The following is a 26,815-nucleotide window of genomic DNA, read 5'->3' as shown; positions in this document are numbered from 1 at the left end:
TATGCCAGCTTTATTTTTCCAATGAGCATTTACTGAGTGATCACTATGGGTCAGGAAGCTTGCTAGGTACTAGAAATACAGACATTTAGGAAAATATGGTCCTTGCGGCTTAGTGTACAAGATGGACTTTCAACTCTCACAAGTTTTATACATTGTGATGATCTAGAGAAAAACCTCACCTTGCTCTTTGGGTTATAACAGGTGACCTAATTTAGACTGGAGGCATCAAGAAGGCCACAATGAACAGTTGCAGTTAAAGGGAGGGATAGAAGGAAGCACATTCCAGGCTTCTAAGAAGGCAGCATAGAATATGGAGGAGACAGAGGTGGACAGGTTCAAGGAACTGAAAGGAAAAAATGTGGATGAGGCATGACATGTAAAGGGTGCAAACACAAGTGACAGAGTCTTCCCTAGACTACTGGGGATGTTGGATTTTACTGTAAATGCAGGGAGTTTATTGGGTAGGGACACTGACCCTGAAGTTAGAATCCCACTCTACCATTCACTAACTGTGTGATTGGGGAGTTTCTCCACTTAGAAGATCAGATAAATCTATGTAAATAAAGCACTAAGAACAGTGGCCACTACATGACACTATGCAGTGTCTGTTGTTATTTGCATTATCCTTTCTAGCTTCAGGACACTGAACAGCTGAGAGGAAGGGACACCTCACTCAAAACACTAGGATGGAGTTCAGGGCACATCTCTTCCATTACAGACTGGTTCTACAATAAAATGAGGGAATCTTAAAGCGAACTGTGGTAATTGAATTATAATACTAAAACAAAAAGGTAATTCAGTGAACAGAAAGGTGCTCTTGAATCTTTGAATCTTTGATTTTTTTAAAAGATTTTAGTTATTTCTTTATTTCAGAAAGAGAGGGAACATACATGGGAGGAGAGGGAGAAAAAGAGGGAGAGTATCTCAAGCAGGGCTCAATCTCACAACCCTGAGATCGTAACTAAATTTTTGAGATTAAATGGATATTGTGATACTGGAAAAATACTAAAGAATTCTTGCTTTGAAGGTGCCATCATTTAATCAAGAAGACGAAAATGGATTTCATCTAAGTTTTCTTTAAAATGCATATGCAGGGCACCTGGGTGGTTGGGCAACTGCCTTCAGCCCAGGATTAAGTCCCGCATCAGGCTCCCTGCTTGGTGGGAAGACTGCTTCTCCATCTGACCTGCCCTCTTCTCATGCTCTCTTTTGCTCTCATCATCTCTCTCAAATAAATAAATAAATAAAATCTTTTAAAAAATTAAAATAAAAAAATAAAATGCAGGTGCATTGAATATACCATCATTTCTAGCTCCCTTTCCCCAATGGGGAATCTTCTAGAACCTCTATAATCACCTAATTTTACTGTTTTTCTTTGCAATGTAGAAATCTCAGCAAATAAACTTCTCTAAGATCTGCAAACAAAAAACAAAGTTTTGGTTAAAAATCAACTGTTTCAATGGAGGACATCTCATGATGTACTTTTGTCCACTGTTCTTTGCGTCAATTCTTAATTTGGTAAGGATTTCTTGGAGTTTTAATATGTCTTTTCTTTTTGTCAAATGAAAACTCATACTTAATGTTCTTAAATTTGCCCACATTTTCATATAATATTTAATTATATCATTTCACAATTCCAGTACAAGGCACTGAGGACACAAAAAAGTAATAAAACCTAAGTTATCCCCTTAAAAAGAGGATGGTAAGCGATGGGCGAACAAATACAGTGGAGGAGGAACTTAGGAAGAAAGAAGATGAAAGGCTAGCAAGCACAGATGAGGACAGAATATCAGTGGATGAAAGGGAAATAAGAGTAGTAAAGGCTAGACACTACTTTATTAAGTTAATTTGTATCTTTAAGTTCACTAATGTTCCCTAGGAATGCAGTTTATCACTAGATGATTTGATGGGATAGTTCATCACTAGACTAAGATAGCAGTACTTCATTAATATTAAAATGATAACAGTTTATAAATTTAAGTCATTCATTCATTTAACCACAGTCTGTTCTCAGCTTCTCCTAGGACATTGAAATGGGATCTAATTTGCTAAAGGGCTGTTTTAGCAAGGATACAAACTGGCTTCTCTAAAAGTCTTCTATATTTTCTTTCTCCCTATAAACATTTACTCAATGGCCTTTTGAAATGATGAGTCCTTTTCAAGCTTCTCTCTTTCTGTTTCTGCCTTTTTCCTATGAGATAAATAAGCTTTTCTCTGATTCTGGATAGATCCTACAAAACCTCAGTCCCATTAATAGCTGTCCCTCTGCCATCAAACATGACAATATAATGATAAACCTGGTGATGCATTATGCTACAGAAAACGAAATGTGAAATGTGAGAAACTGAAGATCAAAGACCAAAAAAAAAAAATTTAGTTAAAAATTAGGTTGCTGCATTACTTTCAAGTGATTTAACAGTTAATATGGGAACATAAGTCCTCTTCTTAAGATGTTTATAATCTTGAATTAATACAAGTATAATTTCTTCATCAAACCATGGAGAAGCTAATGAGATAAAATCTCCAAGGGAAATTAAGAATAAACATTTTGGGGACTTGTATTAGACACAAAGAAGTGTAAATTTGTTTTCTTTTACAACACACATGTAATAATATGTAAGTGAAATACAACAGACAGAAAAGGTCCATGCAATATGCATTGTTTACTCCAGTCTTTTTCCCATGACCTATCAGACAGGGTTTTGTGGGCTATGTTTCCGTACAGAATCATCTTAACTCCTTGGGGATGGCAAGCCAAGGAAGAGCTTTAGTCAATGCTTTATAATGAATCATACTATCATTTTTCTCTCTCTCAGTAATTCCTCCATTCTCTGGCTATTTGCCTCCTTCTCCTGACCTACTACCAAGTGATCAGAACATTAAAGTGGAGCTCTAATATAATGTATGCAAAGGGGGAAAAGTTTTAGGACCTTCCAGCTCCTTGAACATGTAAATGTTCACAGATATTTTGAAGCCCCAGAATTGAACCCATGTGCTAGCTGATTAAAGGGAAGATGTGGGGGCGCCTGGGTGGCTCAGCGGGTTAAAGCCTCTGCCTTCAGCTCAGGTCGTGATCCCGGGGTGCTGGGATCGAGCCCCGCATCGGGCTCTCTGCTTAGCTGGGAGCCTGCTTCCTCCTCTCTCTCTGCCTGCCTCTCTGCCTACTTGTAATCTCTATCTGTCAAATAAATAAATCTTTAAAAAAAAAAAAAAAAAAAAAAAAGGGAAGATGTGTGCTTTATGCATGGATCTCAGTGTCACCCATGAATATTGGTATGACCCCAGCCCAGACTCTCCCATTAGCTATTGCTGTAATTCGAGTCTCCTAAACCTTTGTAGAAGGTTTGTAGAAGTGAGAGGCACAATTTCTCTTGGTTTTAGCAGCAGTTTAATTATGCATCCTTTTTCTTTCTTTCCACAACATAAGCTTTTAACACTTACCCCAATAGCTGCTAAGATTGGGGCTTGGTAAATCCACTTGATGTTTCCAGCACTGAGTTCCCAGCATCTGAGACATGAAAAAGAACTTTCATGAATAAACTGACAAAGCAAATAGGCGGTGAGAATTAAGTAGCATTTAAGTTTTACTGAACATTCCAGTCCCAAGCTTTTGATTAAAAAATAAGTAGACAAAATGAAATCTCATAAAACACCCAAACCAGTAAAAAAATGTGTAATAGGACCTAGTTGCTATACTATTAGCTATAGAAGATTATAAATATTATTTTCAGAGCCACAAAAAAATTATTCTTTTTTAAATATGATGCACAGGAGTACCTGAAAGATGGCAGAGGAGTAGGGGACCCTATTTCAACTGGTCCCCTGAATTGACCTGACCAGACCATTCTGAACACCCACTAAATCAGTCTGTGATGTAAGAAGATATATCTGAATCTCTACAAACAATATCTCCGGGAGTTGGTCTCAAGGTATGAAGCAGGGAGTCATGTTCCTCGGGCAGCTATTGGAAAATAAATGGAAGGGGGAGGGAGTGTCTGGAATCCTGTACCTCTGGAGCACAAAAGACTCCCTCGTGGGGGACCAGGCACAGACTCGCAGACTGGTAGTAGCAGGGAAAGGACTTTAGGGCAGCCCCCCAGACTGGAACCTGGAGGTGCCAGGGTGGGGGGGCGGTGCTGGGGAGGGGCATGTGGGAACTGGAGGCAACTGGCGGTTTTAGAAGGACAAAGGGCAGAGATGTGCCTGGACCTGGAAGCAAGGGCTGGGAGTGCTGCTGTGGGGTGTACAACCCAGGATGCGGGTTTTGGCCAGCACAGGCAGAAGTGGGGAGGTGTGGCCTGGAGAGCTCACCAAACAGACAGATTTCTCTGTTGAGACAGAGGATTGGATACAGTCACTTCTGTCTGACTCTTGGCGGGGATGCGGAAAGCCATCAGAGAAAGCTGCCAGAGAACAAAATCCCCCCCAAAAGCAGTTTTCACTCAGCCCATTCCCCGCCAAAGGGGGCAGGGCAACTCCATCCAAATAGGGTTGCCTGAGTAACAGCATGGCAGTCCCTTCCCCCAGAAGACAGGCGCAAAGAACAAGAGGCTGACAACCCTAAGGTCCCTATAAAACAGGTGCATCCTGCTTGGGTTGTGGTCAATAATTTGGACTCTGTACATTCCCTCAATGACCCCTCAACAGAATGACTAAGAGGAGGAACTCCCAACATAGGAAAAACTCAGAAACTGTGATCTCTGCCACAGAACTAATAGATATGGATTTAAGCAAGATGTCAGAAATAGACTTCAGGGTAATAGTTATGCTGATAATAGCTAGGATGGAGAAAACATTTTAAAAAATGACAGCATAGATTCTGTACAGGCAGAAATGAGAGCTGATCTGGCAGGACTCAAAAAATGTTATCAATGAGACCCAATCTAATCTAGACACTCTAACAGCTAGGTCAAGCTAGGCAGAAGAACGAATTAGTGATCTAGAAGACAAACTGATAGAAAAGAAGGAACAGGAGGAAGCCTGGAAGAAATAGCTTAAAATCCATGAAAACAGAACTAGAGAAATAAATGATGCCATGAAATATTCCAATGTCAGAATTATTGGGATCCCTGAGAAGCTGGCGAGAGAGGACTAGAAGTTATATTTAAGCAAATTGTAGCCAAGAACATCCCTAATCTGGGGAATGAAACAAGAATTTGTGTCCTAGAGGCAGAGAGGACTTCTCCCAAGATCAAGGAGAACAGACCAATGCCCCAGTATGTAACAGTAAAACCAAGGAAACCACCTCAAGGGCAGTTAGAAGGAAGATATTCATTACATACAGAGGGAGGAACATGGGAATAATGTCAGACCTATCCACAGAGACCTGGCAAGCTAAAAAGGGCTGGCAAGACATAGTCAGGGTAGTAAATGAGAAGGACATGCAGCCAAGAACGTTTTATCCAGCAAGGCTGTCATTACGAATGGATGGAGAGATAAGGAGCTTCCAGAACTGACAGAAACTGAATGAATATGTGACTACTAAGCTGGCCCTGCAAGAAATATTTAAGGGGGGGGTTCTGTAAGAGGAGAAATACCCCAAGAATGATATAGAACTGAAATATACAGAGACAATCCATAGAAACAAGGACTTCACAGGCAACATGATGACAATAAAATCATATCTGTCAATAATCACTCTCAATGTGAACAGCCTAAGTGCTCCCATAAAATGGCACAGGATTGCAGATTGGATAAAAAGACAGGACCTATCCACATGCTGTCTACAAGAGACTCATTTTGAACCTAAAGATACATCCAGACTGAAAGCAAAGGAAGGACACTATATCATTAAAGGGTCTATCCAACAAGAAGATCTAACAATTGTAAATATCTATGCCCCCAACATGGGAGCAGCCAACTACATAAGCCAACTGTTCACCAAAATAAAGAGACATATTGATAATAATATGTTAGTAGTAGGAGACCTGAACACTCCAATTTCACAGATGATCTAAGCAGAAAATCAACAAAGAAATGAGAGCTTTGAAGGACATGTTGGACCAGATGGACCTCAGAGATATATACAGAACATTCCACCCTAAAACAACAGAATACACATTCTTCTCAAGCGTACATGTAACTTTCTCCAGGACAGACCACATACTAGATCACAAATAAGGTCTCAACTGATACCAAAAGATTGAGACTATTCCCTGCATATTCTCAGACCATAATGTCTTGAAACTGGAATTCAATCTCAAGAAAAATTTGGAAGAAATTCAAACACTTGGAAGCTACAGACCATCCTGCTCAAGAATGTCTGGGTCAACCAGGAAGTCAAAGAAGAACTTAAACAATTCCTGGAAACCAGCGAGAATGAAAACACATCGGTCCAAGACCTATAGGATATGGCAAAGGCGGTCCTAACGGAGAAATACATAGCTATCCAAGCCTCCCTCAAAAAAATAGAAAAAAATAGAAAAATCCTGAATACACAAACTATCAACAACAAATTAAGCCTAACCCATGCATAAGAAAGAAAATAATTAAGATTAGAGCAGAGATCAATGAATTAGAAATCAGAAATACAGTAGAACAGATCAACGAAACTAGAAATTGATCCTTTGGAAGAATTAATAAGATTGATAAACCACTGGCCAGACTTATCCAAAAGAAAATAGAAAAGACCCAAATTAGTAAAATTATGAATGAAACGGGAGAGATCATGACTAATACCAAGGAAATAGAAACAATCATTAAAAATTATTACCAATAGCTACACGGCAATAAATTAAGCAACCTGGAGGAAATGAATGCATTCCTGGAAAGCTATAAACTACCAAGACTGAAATAGGAAGAAATTGGCAACCTGAATAGACCAATAACCAGTAATGAGATTGAAGCAATGATCAAAACCTCCCAAAATACAAGATTCTACAAACTGATGGAGTCCCTGGGGAATTCTACCAAGCAATCAAAGAAGAAATAATTCCTACTATCCTGAAGTTGTATCAAAAAAGAGAAACAGGAGGAAAACTTGCAGACTTATTCCATGAGGTCAGCATTACCTTGATCCCCAAACCAGGCAAGACCCCCCTCAAAAAGAAGAATTTCAGACCAATATCCCTGATGAATATGGATGCCAAAATTCTCAACAAGATCCTAGCTAATAGGAACCAATAGTACATTAAAAGGATTATCCACCACAACCAGGTAGGATTTATCCCTGGGATGCAAGGGTGGTTCATCATTCACAAATCAATCAATGTGATGGAACATATTAATAACAGAAGAGAGAAGAACCACACGGTTCTCTCAGCTGATGCAGAAAAAGCATTTGACAAAATACAACATCCATTCCTGATTAAAACTCTTCAAAGTATAGGGATAGAGGGAACATTCCTCAACTTCATAAAATCTATCTGTGAAAAACCCACAGCAAATATCATTCTCAATGGAGAGAAACAGACAGCCTTTCCATTGAGATAAGGAACACGACAGGGATGCCCACTTTCGCCACTATTGTTCAACATAGTACTAGAAGTCCTAGCAACAGCAATCAGAAAACAAAAAGAAAAAAGAGGTATTCAAATTGACAAAGAAGAAGTCAAACTCTCTCTCTTCACAGATGACATGGCGCTTAATGTGGAAACATTAAGCTTTTGGGGTGGAGTTACAAGACTCCACCCCAAAAGTACTAAAACTCATACAGCAATTCAGTAATGTGGCAGGATACAAAACCAATGCACAGAAATCAGATACTTTTTTATACACTAACAATATAACTGTAGAAAGACAAATTAAAGAATCAATTCCATTTACAATAGCACCAAAACCCACAAGATACCTTGTAATAAACCTAACAAAAAAGGTAAAGGATCTATACTCTAGGAACTACAGAACACTCATGAAAGAAATCAAAGAAGACACAAAAAGATGGAAAAACACTCCATGCTCATGGATTGGAAGAATAAATAATGTTAAAATGTCTATCCTTCCCAGAGAAATCTACATTTTCAATGCCATCCCAATCGAAATACCAATAGCATTTTTCAAAGTGCTATAACAAACAATCCTAAAATTTGTATGGAACTAGAAAAGACCCGAAATGGCCAAGAAAAAGAAAAACAAAGCTGGGGGCATCACATTGTCTGACTTCAAGCTATATTACAAAGCTATGATCACTAAGACAGCATGGTACTGGCACAAAAACAGACACATAGACCAATGGAATAGAATGGAGAGTCCAGATATGGACCCTCAACTCCAAAAAAGCAGGAAAAAATATACAATGGAAAAAAGACAGTCTCTTCAGTAAATGGTGCTGGGAAAATTAGACAGCCATATACAGAAGAATGAACCTGGACCATTCTCTTACACCATACACAAAAATAAACTCAAAATGGATGAAAGACCTCAATGTGAGAAAGGAATCCATCAAAATCCTAGAGAAGAACATAGGCAGTAACCTCTTCGACATCAGCCACAGCAACTTCTTTCAAGACATGTCTCCAAAGGCAAGGGAAACAAAAGCAAAAATGAACTTTTGGGACTTCATCAAGACAAAAGTCTTCTGCACAGCAAAAGAAACAGTCAACAAAACAAAGAGGTAACCCAAAGAACAGGAGAAGATATTTGCAAATGACACTACAGGGCTGGTATCCAAGGTCTGGAAAGAGTTCTCATACTCAACACCCAAAAAACTAATAATCAAGTCAAAAAATGGGCAGAAGACATGTAGAGATAGTATTCAAAAGAAGACACATGAAAAAAGTTTCCTCATCATTAGCCATCAGGTAAATTCATATCAAAACCACATTTAGATACCACCTTATACCAGTTAGAATAGCAAAAATTGACAAATCAAAAAATGACAAATGTTGGAAAGGTTGTGGAGAAAGGGGAACCCTCTTATACTGTTGGTGGGAATGAAAGTTGGTACATCCACTTTGGAAAACAGTGCGGGGGTTTCTCAAAAAATTAAAAATAGAGCAATCCTATGACCCAGCAATTGCACTACTGGATATTAACCCCAAAGACACAGACGTAGTGAAAAGAAGACCCATATGCACGCCAATGTTCATAGCAATGTTCACAATAGCCAAACTGTGGAAAGATCCAAGATCCCCTTCAACAGACAAATGGATAAAGAAGATGTGGTTCATAATACAATGGAATATTACTCAGCCATCAGAAAGGATGAATATCCAACTTTTCCATCAACATAGATGGGACTGGAGGAGATTATTCTAAGTGAAATAAGTCCCAGAGAAAGTCAATTATCATATGATTTCGCTTATTTGTGGAATGTAAGGAACAGCATGGAGGACATTAGGAGAAGGAAGGGAAAAATGAAGGCAGGGAAATCGGAGGGAGGAGGCAAACCATGAGAGACTCTAAGAAACAAACTGAATGGAGGAGAATGGAGGGATGGGTTAGCTAGTGATGGGTATTAAGGAGGGCACATATTGCATGGAGTACTGTGTGTTATATGCAAACAATTAATCATGGAACACTACATCAAAAATGAATGATTTACTGTATGGTGACTAACATAACATAATAAAAATAATAATAAATAAATAAATGTGGTGCACATGGAGGCACCTGAGTGCCTCAGTTGGCTGAAAGTCCAACTCTTGGTTTGGGCTCAGGTCATGATCTTGGAGTTGTGGGATAGATGCCCCTTTCAGGCTCCATGCCCAGTAAAGAGTCTTCTTCCCCGCTTCCTCTCCCTCTGTCCCTCCCTTCCCCATTCTCTCTCTCTCTGAAATAATCTTAAATAAATAAGTAAGTAAATAAATGTGGTGCACCTGATACTTCATTTTTCTTATCACAGGGAAGATAAAGTCCTCTTTCAGAAGCTCCACCAATTTTATGCTATACTTCCACATGCTATAGAATACTGACAATAATGCAAATCATTCTTACCATCAAAATGCAATAGAAAGCTGACAGTAATGCAAATGATTCTTGTTGGTAGAAATGCAACAGAAAAACTAGATGCAAATGATTTTCGTGCATAGAAATGAAAACTAGTTGTGTTCAATGAAATGTGATTGATTATCACCTTATGAATTGTTGCATGTATTTATAAATTTATTTCAGGGTTCATTTTGCTAAACACAGGCATGTGATTTCTTTATTTCTTCTCTGAACAAGTTATAACATCTTACTGCTTCCCTCAATAATTAGTGAGTTAAAAAAAAATCTTTGACAAGTGCTCATTTTATATCTGCATAAAATCCATGATTTTATCGTTAACTTTAAAAGTTCATTTTTAGCATTACTTAATAAAAACACTATGTAATTTACCTATTTGTAATGTTTATCTTCTGCTTCACTACCACCCCAGCTAGAATTTAGTTTCCACATGAACAAGAATCATTTTTCTTATTTTCTGATGTATTTTAAGTGCCTAGAATAATACAAAGCATATAGGTAATCAAAAATATTTGTTAGATTGAACTGAATTTAAAGTAAGTTTGACTCAATCTCACTCAACCTGGTTTATGATGTAGTTTTTACACTGAAATAAATGCAACAGTATTGAGAAAAATTAGTTCCACTTAAAACTGTAATGTAGCTTTAAACAGTTGTACTTTGAAGATACATAAATAAAATCCTCCATTTCTTTCTCCTTAGACAAAACCTAGCATTGATTGTGGGGACAATAAGTGAAATTTTATAAAGAAATTTTAAGGATATAATGGTAATTTTTAAATTCTAGATGATAAACTTATCAAGAAGTTACTTTTATGTTGAAAATAGAACTACCCTATGACCCAGCAATTGCACTACTGGGTATTTACCCTAAAGATACAAACATAGTGATCCGAAGGGGCACGTGTACCCGAATGTTTATAGCAGCAATGTCTACAATAGCCAGACTATGGAAAGAACCTAGATGTCCATCAACAGATGAATGGATCAAGAAGATGTGGTATATATACACAATGGAATACTATGCAGCCATCAAAAGAAATGAAATCTTGCCATTTGCGATGACATGGATGGAACTAGAGCGTATCATGCTTAGTGAAATAAGTCAATCGGAGAAAGACAACTATCATATGATCTCCCTGATATGAGGACATGGAGAAGCAACATGGGGGGGTAGGGGGATAGGAGAAGAATAAATGAAACAAGATGGGATTGGGAGGGAGACAAACCATAAATGACTCTTAATCTCACAAAACAAACTGGGGGTTCCTGGGGGAAGGTGGGATTGGGAGAGGGGGAGCGGGCTATGGACATTGGGGAGGGGAGGCGAACCATAAGAGACTATGGACTCTGAAAAACAACCTGAGGGTTTTGAAGGGTCAGGGGTGGGAGGTTGGGGGAACAGGTGGTGGGTGATGGGGAGGGCACGTTTTGCATGGAGCACTGGGTGTTGTGCAAAAAGAATGAATACTGTTACGCTGAAAAAATAAATAAAAAGGGAAAAAAAAAAAAAGTAAAAAAAAAAAAAAAAAAAAAAGAAGTTACTTTTAAATTAATGAATAAATTCTGGATAATAGAAAGCTATTTCAATTATTCCTTGAAGGTAAAACACTTTCAGTACATAGATAATGACTACCTATTTTTACATTTTAATATTTTCATATAGGCAATACATTCTCATTTCAAAAACCAAACTGTATAAAAACACAGCCATGGAGACATAGATAATGACTACTTTTTTTTACATTTTAATATTTTCATATAGGCAATACATTCTCATTTCAAAAACCAAACTGTATAAAAACACAGCCATGGAGACATCTCAGTCCTTCCCATGTTCCTATCTTCCTCCACCCCTGTGTCTCTCTGTATAGGGTAATATCTTTTATTATTTTATTTTACATACTTCTAGTGTTTTCTTATGCAAATACAGATACAAATATTATCATCTTATTTTCCCCTACCCTACAACAAATGCAATGTATATTCCATTCAGCAACTGACTCTTTCCTTTTAATAGTATATTTTTTATTTCTTTCCATATCAGTACCAAGACAGCTCAGTAGGACAGCATTCCACTGGAAGGATTGAATCAACTAGACCTCAAAACCAAAGTGTAATTCCAGTCCCACCACATTGAAATCTGCAAAGTCAATGGACTTGAAGTTTGCATAACATGGAAATATCAAAGACAGGGAAATTTTGCATTTGCATGTTATTAAACATTTCCTAGCATTCTTTGCACGCATCTATGCTTCACATTACTCAACCAGACAAGAAGGATAAAAGAGCATTCCTGAGTTGTGCAGAACGTCTATCACATTACCCTAAAAATATTCTCTACTATATAGAAAGTGGCATATATTATTGTATTAATATAAATTGAATACCAATTCACTAGCTACGAGACTCCTGGATTCTGTAAATTTTCTTTTTGCTTTGGCATTTGGTAATATCTTCACAATCTTCTTTCTTTCCCTCAATAACATTTCATCATTGTGTCTCCTAACACATTGCAACTCAATTGCACAATTCCAGCTCGGCAAAATACTTACATTTGGAAATAGGTCAAAACCAGCTGCCTCTAAAAACAGAAAAAACTTGACTTTGATAGTTTTCAATGTCAAAGCTTCAAATTTGCCCTTTGATGTGAAAGGCAACTGAGATTTCAGAATTTTTTTAAAGGAAAACACTATCAGTCCTTGTTTTTCATTAATTCTTTCCTATCCCAGCTCACACTGTGTTTGTTAATATGGCTCAGAAATTACCCTCTATTCAGACTTTGTAAATGAAATTTTAATGCTCTAGAAAATGCAGAAACGAATGTCAGTAAAAATGCAGTTCTGAAAGGTAAGGATGAGGCTGCACGCAGTTCTGCCTAGAAAGTAGAAACTCTCTACAGCCAGGATTAGGAATAGGAAATGAATGTTCTGCAGGAGGAATCCAGTGAAATTAACACAGCTTGTGTCCATAACTCACATTCTGAGAAGAGGAAGTACAGAAGCTCTGAGACCCATGCAGATTTCCTAGAAATAATAGAGGTTATCTTTTCTTGGTCCTTTGCATTACAGGACCCGCCTTTCCTGCCATCATTCCATTTCCTTTGCATGAGCAGGGAAAAGGTAATGAGGTATCATATAGGGTGTTTCACTTTTGCAAGTAAAAGGAGAAACAAAAATACTCACTTTTTAAGCTCACGTGTCCAACTGAAACTATTCATCTTTCTTACCCTACCTAAGCCAAATAACTTTTGATAGAATTTCTGAATTGTAAGACTTCCTTTAGTTTTCAATATCAGCTAGAGTGTCTTCAAAACTGGATCTGATTTGCTTACCTCTAAATGTCCAGGATACAGAGAAAATCAGAGTTCTAGCTTTGAAAGTCCAGATCAGAAAAAGAAGAATCTCAAATGTAAGAGATAGAAGCAGAGACCCCACCTGTCCTTTGGAGTTGCTCCAAGCTCAAACTTAATGACAGAGGACTATATGTAGTTCAGATTACTCTCAAGAAAGCCCTCAAAAACTCTCTTATCTAGAGAGAAGCTGAATTCCAAGAAAAATCAAATTAGGCAATTTTGAAATCATGCTATGTATGTGATAATACACTTTTATTTTATATGCAAAATAAATATGAAATGACCCCTTAACCCAATTATCCTGCTCAGATCAGGGCACTATAGAATTCAAGATTTTATTCTGAGTTGGTATGAATAAATGTTTTACACAGAGGAGTCAACATGATCTAACATCTTTAATTTTTTTTACATTAACTCAACTGTTTTAGAGAAATATTCAATATCAGTTGCATTTTTTAAATATTGTCACTAAAGGAGATTCTTCACCTCAAAAATAAACTTTTTTCCTTGAAAAATAGTAATTTTTCCTAGAAAATACATGACTATTAATGGTTTATGATTTAGTTCATAATTTTCAAGAAATAATACAAGATAACTAAGAAAACTAATTATCTAATTCAATATAAAATGCATTTGTGAATATACTTGCTTGCATTCTGTGCTCAAGGCTCGGAATGTCTGTTGAACGGATGAATGAGTCAAAATTGCTACAGGCTGTGAAGACGCAACTTGATATCTCTGGGTCTCATTTTATTCATCTGGCAAATGAGGGATTAAACCAAAAAATGCCTTAGGATTTACCTTCTCTAAAACTTCAAATGTAAGTTTTATGGTTCCACATCTCAGGTGAAAGTATTTAGCATTATCTAGTACCTCTTTATTGACTCAATTCCCCCCCCCAACAAAATCAAATAGCAGACAGTCTAAGTCTTCTTTGACATTTCCAGTATCATTGTACACGTATAGCAATGATGACATTGTTGATATTAACCCTCAACTATTAACATAATGTTTGTATAGAAGTTGGAGTTTACAAAGTCTTTTCATAAATGGGCTTTCATCGGATTTTCAAATCTACCCCCAGCAGACTCAATCTTACTCACAGCCACGAATATTCTCATTTTACAAATGGGAAGACTGAGACTGAGAGAAACTGCCACAATTAACGAACGGACAAGAAAACACATTTCCTAGTGACTCACAACTTGCATGAGTCAAACTTTATGTTTGCTCAATAGACACTTAGCAAATGGAGGAAAGTGGCAAAATAGATCCATAAGAACTAATCGGCAAGCTATGGAGTGTTCTCTATTATAAAACAGAGAATTTCACTCCTGCCCATTTGTAATTCATAATTTTTTAATCTGACAGTTATAGATGAACATCAAGAGAAATAAGATAGTATGTAAGAAAGAGATTAATTATAGAATCTATATATGAAATGCTAAGGAATTTGATGAAGATTTTACATGGGGAAATAGCACCTTTGAAACACACTGAAGTGGTAGAGTACACTCGTAGCTATGGCTTTCCTTTCTGAACACCATGAAAGGTAGATAAAATTTTATCATGTGAATGAGAAAAACATGTGCTAGTAGACAATGCTGTATGCTTACATGCAGTACAAATACACAAGCTTGAACTCATACCTAAGTAAAAACTGTGAACTACTGAAAAGTCCAAGATAGGTGATGGACTATTTCTTATCAAGAGAGTAGGAAGAACTACAAGTGGTAGAAGGACAAAGCGTAGATAAAATGAAGGTAAGAAAAACTGTCCAGTGTAGAATGGGCATTGTCCACAATGCACTCCTCATTATCAGGGGTGTTTAAGGAACTGAAGGGTGAACAGATGTCAGTGATACTGTAAAAGGAATCCCTCTTCAACACTCCTCCTCCACAGAAAATAAATACCAGTGATCTTAATAGAAACCTCTAGTCTGCCCATAGTATTTATTGAGTGCCTCTGGAGCCTAACTGTCCAGAAAATTCCTTCTCTACTATTTGTGGCTGTGCAATGCCAGGTACACTTTTTCTGGCCTCAGTCTCATAGGGTTGATAGGAAGTGCAAATAAGTTAATATTTGCAGAACCCTTAAAAAGTGTCTGGAATGTGGGTATCAATCAAAAATGTTAGCTTCATCTTTATTATTACTCTTCTTCAATTTCCCCTCAGTATTCTGGCAGTGATCTTTATACAATGCAAATTTGTTGTCATAATCACTGAAAAAAAAAATAGCCAAACATCCTAGTATGACCTATAAAGGTCTGGAAGATCTGACCCCCGTCTCTTCTCCAGCTTCATTTATAAGCTCCAATTTTAGCAGAATCACGGCTCCACAGACTTGATAGGATAAATATCATCAGTTAAGATTAATGAAAGGATAAGTCCTGCTTTCTAATGGAATAACAACAAACAAAAACATTATTTTTTATCAGATATTATATATGGGTATAAATTAATGAAATAATTAAAGGAATAATATTTGTTAGTATTTAGTACTTACTATTCCAAACCCTATAGTGTTTTATGTACAATATCTCATTCAATCTTACAACACTCTTGTGAAGTGAATATTCGTTTTATCTGTATTTGATCAATGAAAAAACCAAGGCTCAGAGAGGTCAGGTAGTGCATCTGTTATCAGTGAACCAAGAAGTAGCAGAACAGGCCAGTGAGTTACTTGTACCTGAACTCTTTCTCATCATGTTCCCATTTAGTGCTTACTAGCTGCCAGGCTCTATGCTGTGTTTTGTCTATATTAATGTAATTCATACATTATTACTTCTGCTTTAAACTAAGAAATGGGCATACAAAAAGATCATGTGTGTTTCCCGTGGTCTCAAAACTAGTAGCTGGATCAAGATTTGAACTCAGGTCTGCCTTAGTCTAAAAAAGCATCTTTAACTATCATCCAGCATCACTGCCCTATACTTTACAATGCTGCTGTAGGGGCACCTGGGTGGCTCAGCTGGAAAAGTGTCTGCCTTGGGCTCAGATTGTGATGCCAGGGTCCTGGGATTGTCACGTTGGGCTCCCTGCTCAGCGGGGAGCCTGCTTCTCCCTTTCCTCCTCACTTGTGCTCTCTTCACTGTCTCTGTTTCTCTTTCTCCCAAATAAATAAATAAATAAAATCTTTAAAAATAAAATAAAATAAAATGCTTCTTTAAATGAACCCCAGTCTACTTGAAAATCCTACTGAATCACTAGGATGGATTCCAATTCTAATGTGCATTTGTTTTATTTTTTGAAAACATTTAATTATGCTATAGAAACCCAAAAAAAAATGGGATGGATGAAACCCATAGTTTACATCAAATTCAACTAAATAGGTAATAAGTTGACCCCATGCATATTAAACATAAGTATAACTAGACACTAAATATTCATGATACACCTGAGGCACCTGGGTGGCCCAGTCAGTTAAGCTTCTGATTCTTGGATTCAGCTCAGGTCACAACCTCAGGGCAGTGAGATCAAGCCCTGCATTGGGCTCCATGCTAAGTGCGGAGTCAGCTTGAGATTCTCTCTCCCTCTCCCCACAACTGCATCTCTATCTTTCTAAAATAAATAAATAAATCTTAATCAATAAGTAAACACTCATGATACACCAAATATATGAGGCACAAAATATTCCCCAATACACAGGAAGTGCTCAATATTCTTAACATCTTAATTCAGCCACTGATTGATGAAACCCATCCCCACACATCCTTTGCCCAAGAAACACAAAAAAAACTCAAAGCTTTTTAGCAAGCTAACTGGCAAGCTACAGCTACAACCAGGCATATTTGCCTCCCAAAATATGAAAAAGCAAATGTGTGCCATTGGCCCAACGCACCTTCTGTCTGTGGGTCTCCTTGCTGCAGTCTCATCTCTGGGCTTCACACCCACACCATCAAGTGGGGAAGGCTGATGTGGCACAGATCTGAAAACTGCCCATTCTGGGACTCAGGTGGTGTGGTCCTTCCACATGCTTACATCATATCCTGTGTGATAACTTATCCATCTCCTTCCTCCTTGCTTCTCACAATATATTTTTAAATGATATTATAAACCAAAGAGGTCAAGCATCCTAATCTGGTCTGTGAGTCATTCTGTCCCATGACCTCAGGGATTGGATAGCTTACTGGTAATGCATCAAAGGCTACAATCACATCAAGGTATTTCCTACGTGACATCCCTGAGAGGACATGTGATCAACAACAGCAGCAAGTGTCAATTCCAGGGAGGAAAACTGAGTCTTGAGAAAATCTGAAGTGCTCTCTTTACCTCTCCTTTTTCACTCACCTTGCATCAGCCAGAGTTGCTCGTGCCACAGCCCAGGCCACAGCAAAAGCTGCTGGGAACCCTGCAATCAAAAAAGGATTCAGAGACCATATTTAAGATTAAGGGAATTTTTTAATCTCATACTCAACACACATAAAAATATACTATTAAAACTTGAAAGAGAGGGGGCCTGGGTGGCTGAATGGGTTAAGCCTCTGCCTTCAGCTCAGGTCATGTTCTCAGGGTACTGGGTTCAAGCCCCACATCAGGCTTTCTGTTCAGCAGGGAGCCTGCTTCCCCCTCTCTCTCTGCCTGCCTCTCTGCCTACTTGTGATCTCTCTCTCTCTTTCAAATAAGTAAAAAAAAAAAAATCTTTAAAATTAATTAATTAATTAAAAATTTTAAAAGTTGAGAGAGATAAATAGATATGAAAAATGTTGATATATCAACAAGAAATTCCACTGAATTTTCATCTTGTCCTCAAAAACATGAGCCAGGTACATTGCTGTCATTTGTTCCTGAAAGTCTAAAGATTGAAGGTTGGCCCAGTTTTCCCTTGAGGGATGTATCTCTCAAGCTATACTGGGAGGAGATAGAAGTTACTGGGGCCAGAAGCAGGCAGCAGGAGCACTGGACTTGACTCTTGCCACCCTGACAGCTACAGGCTTTCAAGGAGGAGTGAAGCAACATGACAGACTTCATGAGAAGCAGCAGGGAGGCTGTCGTTTTAAAAAATCAGAACTTAGCCATTCTAAAAGTGCAAGCCATAGAGAAGCTATATTGAGAAGTCACAAAATTGAGAAGTTTTGATCAGTTTAGCCTCTTCTTTTTGAGGGGTTCACATTGGTTGAAGACAAACATTTGCATGCATTTAGACCAAGGGGAGACTGCTATATGAGTCTGGTGATTTGAGTGTGAAATATGTATCCCTCATAAATGTAAACACCTTGTGAGCTTGTAACATCAAATCTATTACACTGACTTTCCACAAGCCTGAAAAGGCCACCTATGGTAAAGGCTGACTGTTCAGTTCATGGTATAGCTGATAAGACTCTGACAGCACACACACAAAAAATCACAAATCATAGCTTCTGTAGAACACAACAAAATAGGACCAAAGGATTTAATGGACAACTTCTCATTCTGAGGAATTTATGAAAGTGGTTAAAAGAAAGGAAAGAGAGAGCATCATGGAAACATTGCAAAAGTTAAGAAGCACCTTAAAAGGGAGAGAAAAAGTTTTAACAACTTAGAATATTTTTTATTAAACACAATATTATATTCTTTCCTTTTAAAAACACATTTTCGATTTTTCAAATAATCTTTTTTTAGCAAAAAGTGAAAAAGAATAGATTCAGATGTAGGAAAATGCTATTAAAAGTGAAAATAAGATGATACCCTGCAATAGAAAATGTTTTGGCCTCCTCAGTGATCATCTAATTGAATTTAACCTCAGCCTGCCTGTGTGGCTATTATATTTTATGATTCCATGTTCAAAATTTTTTGTTTGCTAGAACATCTGAATTCCAAACATCATTTAAAAAATGCCCGAATTCTATGAGCATTAGAAATTGTTTTTGTCAAAATAGATCCACCTAGGGATGCCAGGGTATGCTCATTTGGTTAAGCGTCTGCCTTCAGCTCAGGTCATGGTCCCAGAGTCCTAGAATTGAGTCTTACATCGGGATTCCTTGTTCAGTGGGGAGCCTGTTTCTCCCTCTGGCTGCCGTTCCCTCTGCTTGTGTTTGTTATCTCTCTCTCTTTCTATGGCAAGTAAATAAATAAAATTTTAAAAAATAGATCTACCCAATTCTAGTTATTCCTTAAGTACAATTCACATATTTTATCTCTTTCTATCCATCTCTGTATCTACCCACCTACCTACCTGTCCATCCATCCATCTATCCCGTAACCATTTCTTAAGTGCCTATGTATGTGTCAAGGATTGCTCTACTTTCAGAAGATAAAACAATAAACCAGCAATAACCCTATTTTTCTGAAGCATATGCTGGAAGGAGATGCAAAACTAATAACCTAACTTTGGTTATCAATCAGCACTATGAAGAAAAAACAAGAATGATGTTGTATAATGCAGTAGAGTTCCTTCTGATACAGTGGTTCAAAAAGTCCTGATGCATCTCCCTTTACTCTTCTGCTGTTTCGACTATCTTTAGTCTTGATCAGAATTTTCGCATTTTCTCATTTATAGGTCTTTATCTTTCGCTTCCTTTACAATCTCCCAATCAAGCAATTTCCTGCGTGGTGTTCTATACACAGTGATCAATGATCCTTGAGTTGGAATTCTGTTTTAGATGATAATTATAACAAATACCTTATATCAGATACCATGTCTTAATGAAATTACTTTTCTCATCATCTTGGAAGACTTCCACTCACAAAACTAGCACAGAGGCAACCATGGATGAAAAAGAATTGAAACCACTCTGGGATTTAAAGTTTTTTTTTAAGATTTTATTTATTCATTTGACAGAGAGAGACACAGCAAGAGAGGAAACACAAGCAGGGGGAGTGGATGAGGGAGAAGCAGGCTTCCCACTGAGCAGGGAGCCCTATGTGGGGCTCAATCCCAGGACCCTAGGATCATGACCTGAACCAAAGGCAGATGCTTATTGACTGAGCCACCCAGATACCCCTTAAGGATTTTTGATCACCAATATTAGTATCATATTATCACATAATTGAGAACACATAAATATAAGGGGAACTTTTTGAAATTTATATATTATTTTACATTTCAATATTAATTAATTAATTTCAATAAGTAAATTTAATGTAAATTTGAATGTTACTCAATAAATGCATTTACCTTGAGAACTGAGTTATCTTCATAAAATGTCAGTATAAATAAGTGACTCTGAGAGGGATGCAGTCTTTAGACTAAAAATAAACAGATGTGGGTTCTTATGTGGTTCCATTACTACTCTTCTTTAAAATGAAATTTTGGACTAACTAATAGTAGTTAAAATGTGTTAGCAATTAAACCCTTCCTTCACATAAAAACTTAACAGCAGCCCACTGCATAAGACAGAAATGCTCTGAAGTCAAAGAGCGTGAAAAGGATCTTCTCACCTTGGTTTATGTAGCTTCATCTTGTTTTGGATATTTCAGAAGCTTCATAGAACCATACCTTAGCCTTACCCTCTTTCTGTGGTCCTACTGTAGTATTGTAAAATCACAAGCTGATTATAAAGTGTAAAGTTAGATCTAAAAAGTAGAGACCCATCATGACATAGGATGCCTAGCTTTGCTAAACACATACAGTATCTTACCGACCAGAAACCTTGATTCCCCTAGGAATCCATCTGTATTGACTTCTCAGACACGAAACTCTAGGTTATGCTTCCAGTTCCCTCACTACTCATCATAGAAAGCTGGAAGTCAATACCCATTACCTATGTTTCATCCTTTAAGTAACCCAGAAGTACCTCTATATGATTTTGGAAGAACTGTTCTCAACTCTCTAAGCCAATACTGAAGGAGTACATCTCTCTTTCAGGAAAATTGCAAAGCCTTTGAAAGTCTTTCATTGCTACAAAGAAGAGGGTCTATTTATTAAACTTTAGAAGAGCTACCTCCTCCTGAGATGGAATTGCTACAGGAAACAAAAGAAATATTTTAAATATATATCTAATTTATAATCCAAAAAAATCCTCTAGAAGAATAGAATAAGGCACTGTGGGAAAGGACCAGTCTAAAACAGAAGAGCTACTGTAAAAAAGAAAGTGTCTACTGAATTAAATATGGCCAGTGGGCAGAAATTGTAAAAGATCAAATTGATGGAGATGAAGTGAAATCTTGAAACCAGGTGAACTCACTGAGATAAATCTACATATCTGCTACAAATATAAATCTAAATGTGACTATAATTTTTCTTTTAAAGAGGTAATAATTTATATAATCTTAAATGGTTAGGAATAAAAGCCCAAAACACATCTAAAACGTTTGGGGGAAAATGATAAGCAGAGAGATTCAAATTCTGTATCTTTCATAAAAGTAGGGCTAAAATATGGATCTTTTATTGACTCTAATTGTTAAATGTAAGTTTAAGACAACCTTCAGTAGAACTAATAATGGCATTAGAAGTCACAAGGGAAGAGAGAAATAGCTTTCCTAGGTTTTTAAATTTTGCTTGAAACCAATGGAAGATTTTTAATTATGTAAAGGTATTATATTGACTATCCTAAATAATTTTTTGGAGAACAGACCTTATAAATCAAATATTTTGAATATAATATGTATGACCAGAATAGGCAAACACAAACCAAAATAACCTACTGGGTCAGACTGCATGCTTATTGTGTGCAGAGACTTCAACACATATCTCTGTGTTTCAATTACATTTACTGCCAACTGGATAATCAAAAAATATTTGCTGAATTGAGATCACCTGATACAGAGATAATGAAACTGGACTTGTAGCATCTCCTGATTATTTTCAGAGACTACAGCATATGAAAATATTCTATAGGAAAGCTTGGCAACAGAGACATGACTACACAGTATAATCAGGGTAGGTGATCTTATATGATAATACATACATTCTGGCATCTTATCTGAGAACTGAAAATTAAGAATGGTTGCTAATATAGAGGCAAATTACCACATTAAGGATAAAGAAATAAGACTGATATCTTTCAAATATAAAATTAAATATAGAAAAAATAATGCATACTTGGAAGAAAATGGAACCAAGAATAAATTGCCTTATTTATGAGAAAATTGAGGCAAGAAGAGGGAAAATTAAGAACATGGTTGACTGAAAGAAAAACGGAGTCATCATTAGAATTTGTCTTTACTCCTCATACATTTGTTTAGTGATGAAGATGTGTAAAAACAGTTTTTTTAAACATATGCCTTCAATTTACTAATGATCAGATATGGCATCTTCTCCTCTTTAGATTGTAATTTCCTTCCCATCCAATTTATTCTTAAGAATCAGCAAAATGAATGTAAATATTATAGCTCCACAACAGTATAATGGGAGTAATAAAGCTCTGACTATTTATTAGCTGAAGAGAATTTAACATTATCATGATTGGGTCCAATGAGTAACAAAGGATTCCAAGCAAGGTCTCTTCTCTTGTGAAGCCAATAAATCACATCACTGGAAGAAAGTATGAAATTGGATTCACCATAAATTACTCTAGCAAAGAATCATGCAAAGCAGCTATAATTCTTAATGGAATCTAGAAAAATGATCAGAAATCTTTTGATTTCTAAATCAGATGATATTCTAAAATTAGAATATGAGTGCTTAGGGGAAAATAGTCTATTAATCAAATAGACTTGGGTATTGAATTCATTAAATAGTAGCTGCATTTAAGTAATGGAGATTTTTTTTAGATTTTATTTATTTATTTGAGAGAGAAAGAGAGCACACACGTGCATGCACACTTGTGAGTATGGGAAGGGGCAGAGTCAGAGAACCTCAAGCAGACTCCAAAATGAGCATGGAGCCTGTATGGGACTCAAAGAAAGACTCACCAGGGGCTCAACCTCAGGACCCTGAGATAATGACCTAAGCAGAAACCAAGAGTTGGACTCTTAACAGACTGAGCACCCCAGCTGTGGAGAGATATTCTTTAAAGAATATTACTATAGTTATACGCACCCTAGACTAGAACATTTTTTTAATGGAGTTGCAAACAGAGAGTCAGAAGGTAGATCAAATGTGGAACCGTAATTCTCTAAAGATTGCTTACTAGTGTTTTTTTTTTTAAAGATTTTATTTATTTATTTGACAGACAGAGATCACAATTAGGCAGAGAGGCAGGCAGAGAGAGAGAGGAGGACAGGCTCCCTGCTGAGCAGAGAGCCCGATGCGATGCGGGGCTTGATCCCAGGACCCTGGGATCATGACTTGAGCTGAAGGCAGAGGCTTTAACCCACTGAGCCACCCAGGTGCCCCCTTATTAGTGTTTTAGGTTGTGCTTAATTGTGTGTGATACAGCACATATAAAATGCTTTTCAAAGCAAGCTTCCATGGGAGGCCTACTTGCTTTGATGTTTGTTCCTAAACCATTTGATGAAAAGACCACTTCAAGTAACAATGCTTATCTACTATAGTCGTCATTCCAATGCCAAAGTTCTTGTGAGCAAATCAATAAATTTGTATAGGAAGGGAAGAAATTCATATTCATATCGAACCCACTGGACTTGTTTTTTATTCTGTTTTTTTCATAGAAAGGTCTGAAAAATAACTTCACAGGTTAAGTGAGACAAACTCCCGACTTCAAAGAGGAACAGACTGAGTAATACAGGATGTGAAGAACAAAGGCAAAAGGAAATGCAGATAAAATTAAACTTCTTTATAACCTGGAGCTCATTGACAAATACTTGAGGCAGGCAGAATATGACATTCCTCAGGGAACTCCCAACTGTTTTAATGTTAATGTCTTGCTAGAGGGAAAAAAACAACCTTAGCTTGACAATGGCTAGCACCCCCCTACACATCCTATAAGTCTTATTTAGCACATGAAAATCCTTTTGGAAACTTCCTTTGTCTTTACTTCCCCTACCTTCAAAGTATAGAATCAATTGCACTTCACAATCCCAGAACAGTTCTTTCTGCCCAGTGGTCCTGTCCCAGAGCTTTCATAAAAACATCCTTTTGCACCGAATAATGTCTCAAGAATTCTTTCTTGACCATTCACTCAGGAACCTCACTTCAAATCACATCAGTAGAGACCAAGTAAGAGTTCTGGGGGAGTTGGCTATCAAACCAGTAAGTACATACAGAAAAAAAAAAAAAAGAAAGAAATGTATTATGTATGACCAGTGGTGTAGAAATCCAAAATATAAAATGTAACTCGGACAAATGTCTACATTCATTGTTGAATTTTCTATCAACATCTTTACCAACTTCTAGTAATTATATTGATACACAGATATAATTTTGATTTAAAGGCAAACTACCAAAAACTATTCAGGAAACTTCCAAAGTACCTAAAAAATAAAATATCCTTTTCATTTTTATTTTTTTAGCAACTGCTAGTCAAAGGGAAAGCTTTAAAAAAGACAAGCTGCCTTCAGAAATCAAGTTTTATTCACAATAATCATTTCATAATAAATGAAATGTTATAGTAAATAGACCCTTTGTTTTCTTAAAGTAAATAGACCTGCTAGTTATTCATTAACTAGCAGGAAATTCAATATTCCCTACTTCACATTTTCAAATGTTAAAAAAACAATATTTAAGCCAAACAAACAAGGGAATCTTACTTTGGAGGAGAAAAAAAAAGCCTTTCAAATTTAATCTTGAGCTGCTCAGTTAATTTTTTTTTTAATATGCTGAGCACCTTATAATGTGGATATTAAAATAACAGTAGAGATCTGCAATTGTCGATCATGAGGCTTCTTAATTGTAACTACATGTGAGTTTCAATTTCTCTTAAATTTGAACAAGCAACATCCTTTTCCCATGTCCTGAGTTAGTGCCTAGTCCAGTGTAGTGCTGAGAAGGCATTTTTGGAATGTGAAATAAATATCCTCTTTTTTTAAGTACTTTTGCAGAAAGTAATTTGCATTATTTCCTTCCAAAAGACACGATAAGTCTATATAATTAGTTGGTAATTTGTATCATTAAATGCAGTCAAGATGATCTTATAAATTCCTTTATGGAATTCTCATCATACAATCTAAAAATGCAAATCAACATTCATTATTATAGCTTAGAAATTTAAATATCAAAATATTTAGGATGAAATTATTGCCAAATCAGGACATTGACATAAGATATGAGCATAGCAGTTCTAAATGTTCATGGTTAACAATGAGTTCTTCTATATTTACACCAAAGAATTCTCTCAAGAAGAGAGTTCTGACCTAAGAACACTAACCATAAGTTAAAGATGGGAAGTTTGTTACTACTGGGAGGATTTTAGACTTGATCTTAATAACCTTCCCCAATGAACAATGGAAAAGAAGATATGAAAGTAAGATGGAGAGATTTCAGCAAAATGGCTGAAAGTATGTTAAGGATACATGATACAGGAAAATGTTGAGTATTCAGAACAAAGTCAAGAAAGAATTCTTGAGTTGTGTTTGGTACAAAAGTTCATTTTATTAAAGCAAGGGGACAGACCTGTGGGCAGAAAGAGTCGCACTTGGGTTGTGATGGGCATCTGACTGCATACTTTCAAGTTCGGAGGGGGTTAATGCTAGCATAAGTCCCTAAGGAATTTTGGAAACAAGGTTTCCAGGACCCTGTGGGAGCTAGCTATTGTTAAGAAAAGGTCACTTTTTACTGTATAGTAAAAGCTCAGTTCTGAGACTCTTCAGATGTGTGTCAGTGGGTGCTAGGAGGATGATTCCTAACATGTACCTGATGGGTAGAGATAAAGGAAGTTTCCAAAGGAATTTTTATATGTTAAAGAAGACTTACAGGATCTTGGAGGTCAGTGTAATGTTAAGCTAAGATTGCCTTTTGCCCTTAGCAAAGTGTCAACACTGAGGGACCTGAGATCCTAGAGGAATGTCACTCTTCTTGTTTCCAGTGCTTGTCAATGGGCTGTACGTAGTAAGGACATTTAATTTTTTCTTTTGTCTTTGTCTCTCACATCAGTAGGTTTAAGATAAATCCCTAATACAGTTTAAAGAGAAAAGGGATGTAAATACCTTACCCCAGCCTATCAAGATGAAGCCCCACAGGTATTTGGTGTCCGAAAAGAAAGCCACAAAGATTAGACTATGCAGGTAAAGACCTTCCACCAAGATCCAATAGTAATTTGTAGCCAAGAAGTAAATGAACATAACAACAGCAATCTTGCACCCAATCTGTCACAAATAAACCAGAATTGCATCATATTAGAACTCAATTATACTACATGAAACATCAGACCATGAAAAAGTAGTTCTGTATTTCTTTATGATCTGTTTCCTGTCTGTAAGCAAGCCAAGACTGTTGAATGAGACCAGAACAAAGCTATTTCAAGACAGCATCTCTAAAACTATCAACTCGGTTCTATTTTTAAAATAAGTTTTCCTTTAGAAGTTACCAAAAAATCACTTTTCCTTGATTTTTCCTGTTTATGAAAATAATACTTGATCACCAGAGAAAATTAGGAAAGTACAGAAAAGCATAAAGAAGAAATATTAACCATTATTCTACCATGACTTTATTTTACTCTCCTCTTTTTTTCTGCCCCAAAAGGCAATGGCTAAAATAATAAGCATTTACTACATCTTATGAACCCACGCATTGGCTAGGTGATTCTGTTGATCTAGGCCAGCCTCTGCTAATCTTGAGAGCTCACTCCCAGAGCTCTACCCCTCACTGCCACACTAT

General features: G+C 36.9%; 1 protein-coding gene across 2 annotated transcripts in view; it reads right to left on the bottom strand.

The window, feature by feature from the left end:
- PTH2R (parathyroid hormone 2 receptor) overlaps positions 1-26,815 on the bottom strand; it is an 89,966-nt gene that overhangs the window by 12,934 nt on the left and 50,217 nt on the right. For both annotated transcript variants that reach the window (XM_046019731.1, XM_046019732.1), the window contains 3 exons: positions 26,151-26,304; positions 17,530-17,590; positions 3,442-3,508 (listed from right to left, as the gene is read on the bottom strand). In XM_046019731.1, coding sequence (XP_045875687.1) covers positions 3,442-3,508; positions 17,530-17,590; positions 26,151-26,304 — 282 coding nt within the window. The remainder of the gene's footprint in view (positions 1-3,441; positions 3,509-17,529; positions 17,591-26,150; positions 26,305-26,815) is intronic.

The sequence above is a fragment of the Meles meles genome, chromosome 9 (assembly GCF_922984935.1).
Source record: "Meles meles chromosome 9, mMelMel3.1 paternal haplotype, whole genome shotgun sequence".
NCBI classification, from domain to species: Eukaryota; Metazoa; Chordata; class Mammalia; order Carnivora; family Mustelidae; genus Meles; species Meles meles.
Note: the sequence above shows the minus strand (reverse complement) of the source record. Positions and strands in the feature narration are given on the sequence as shown.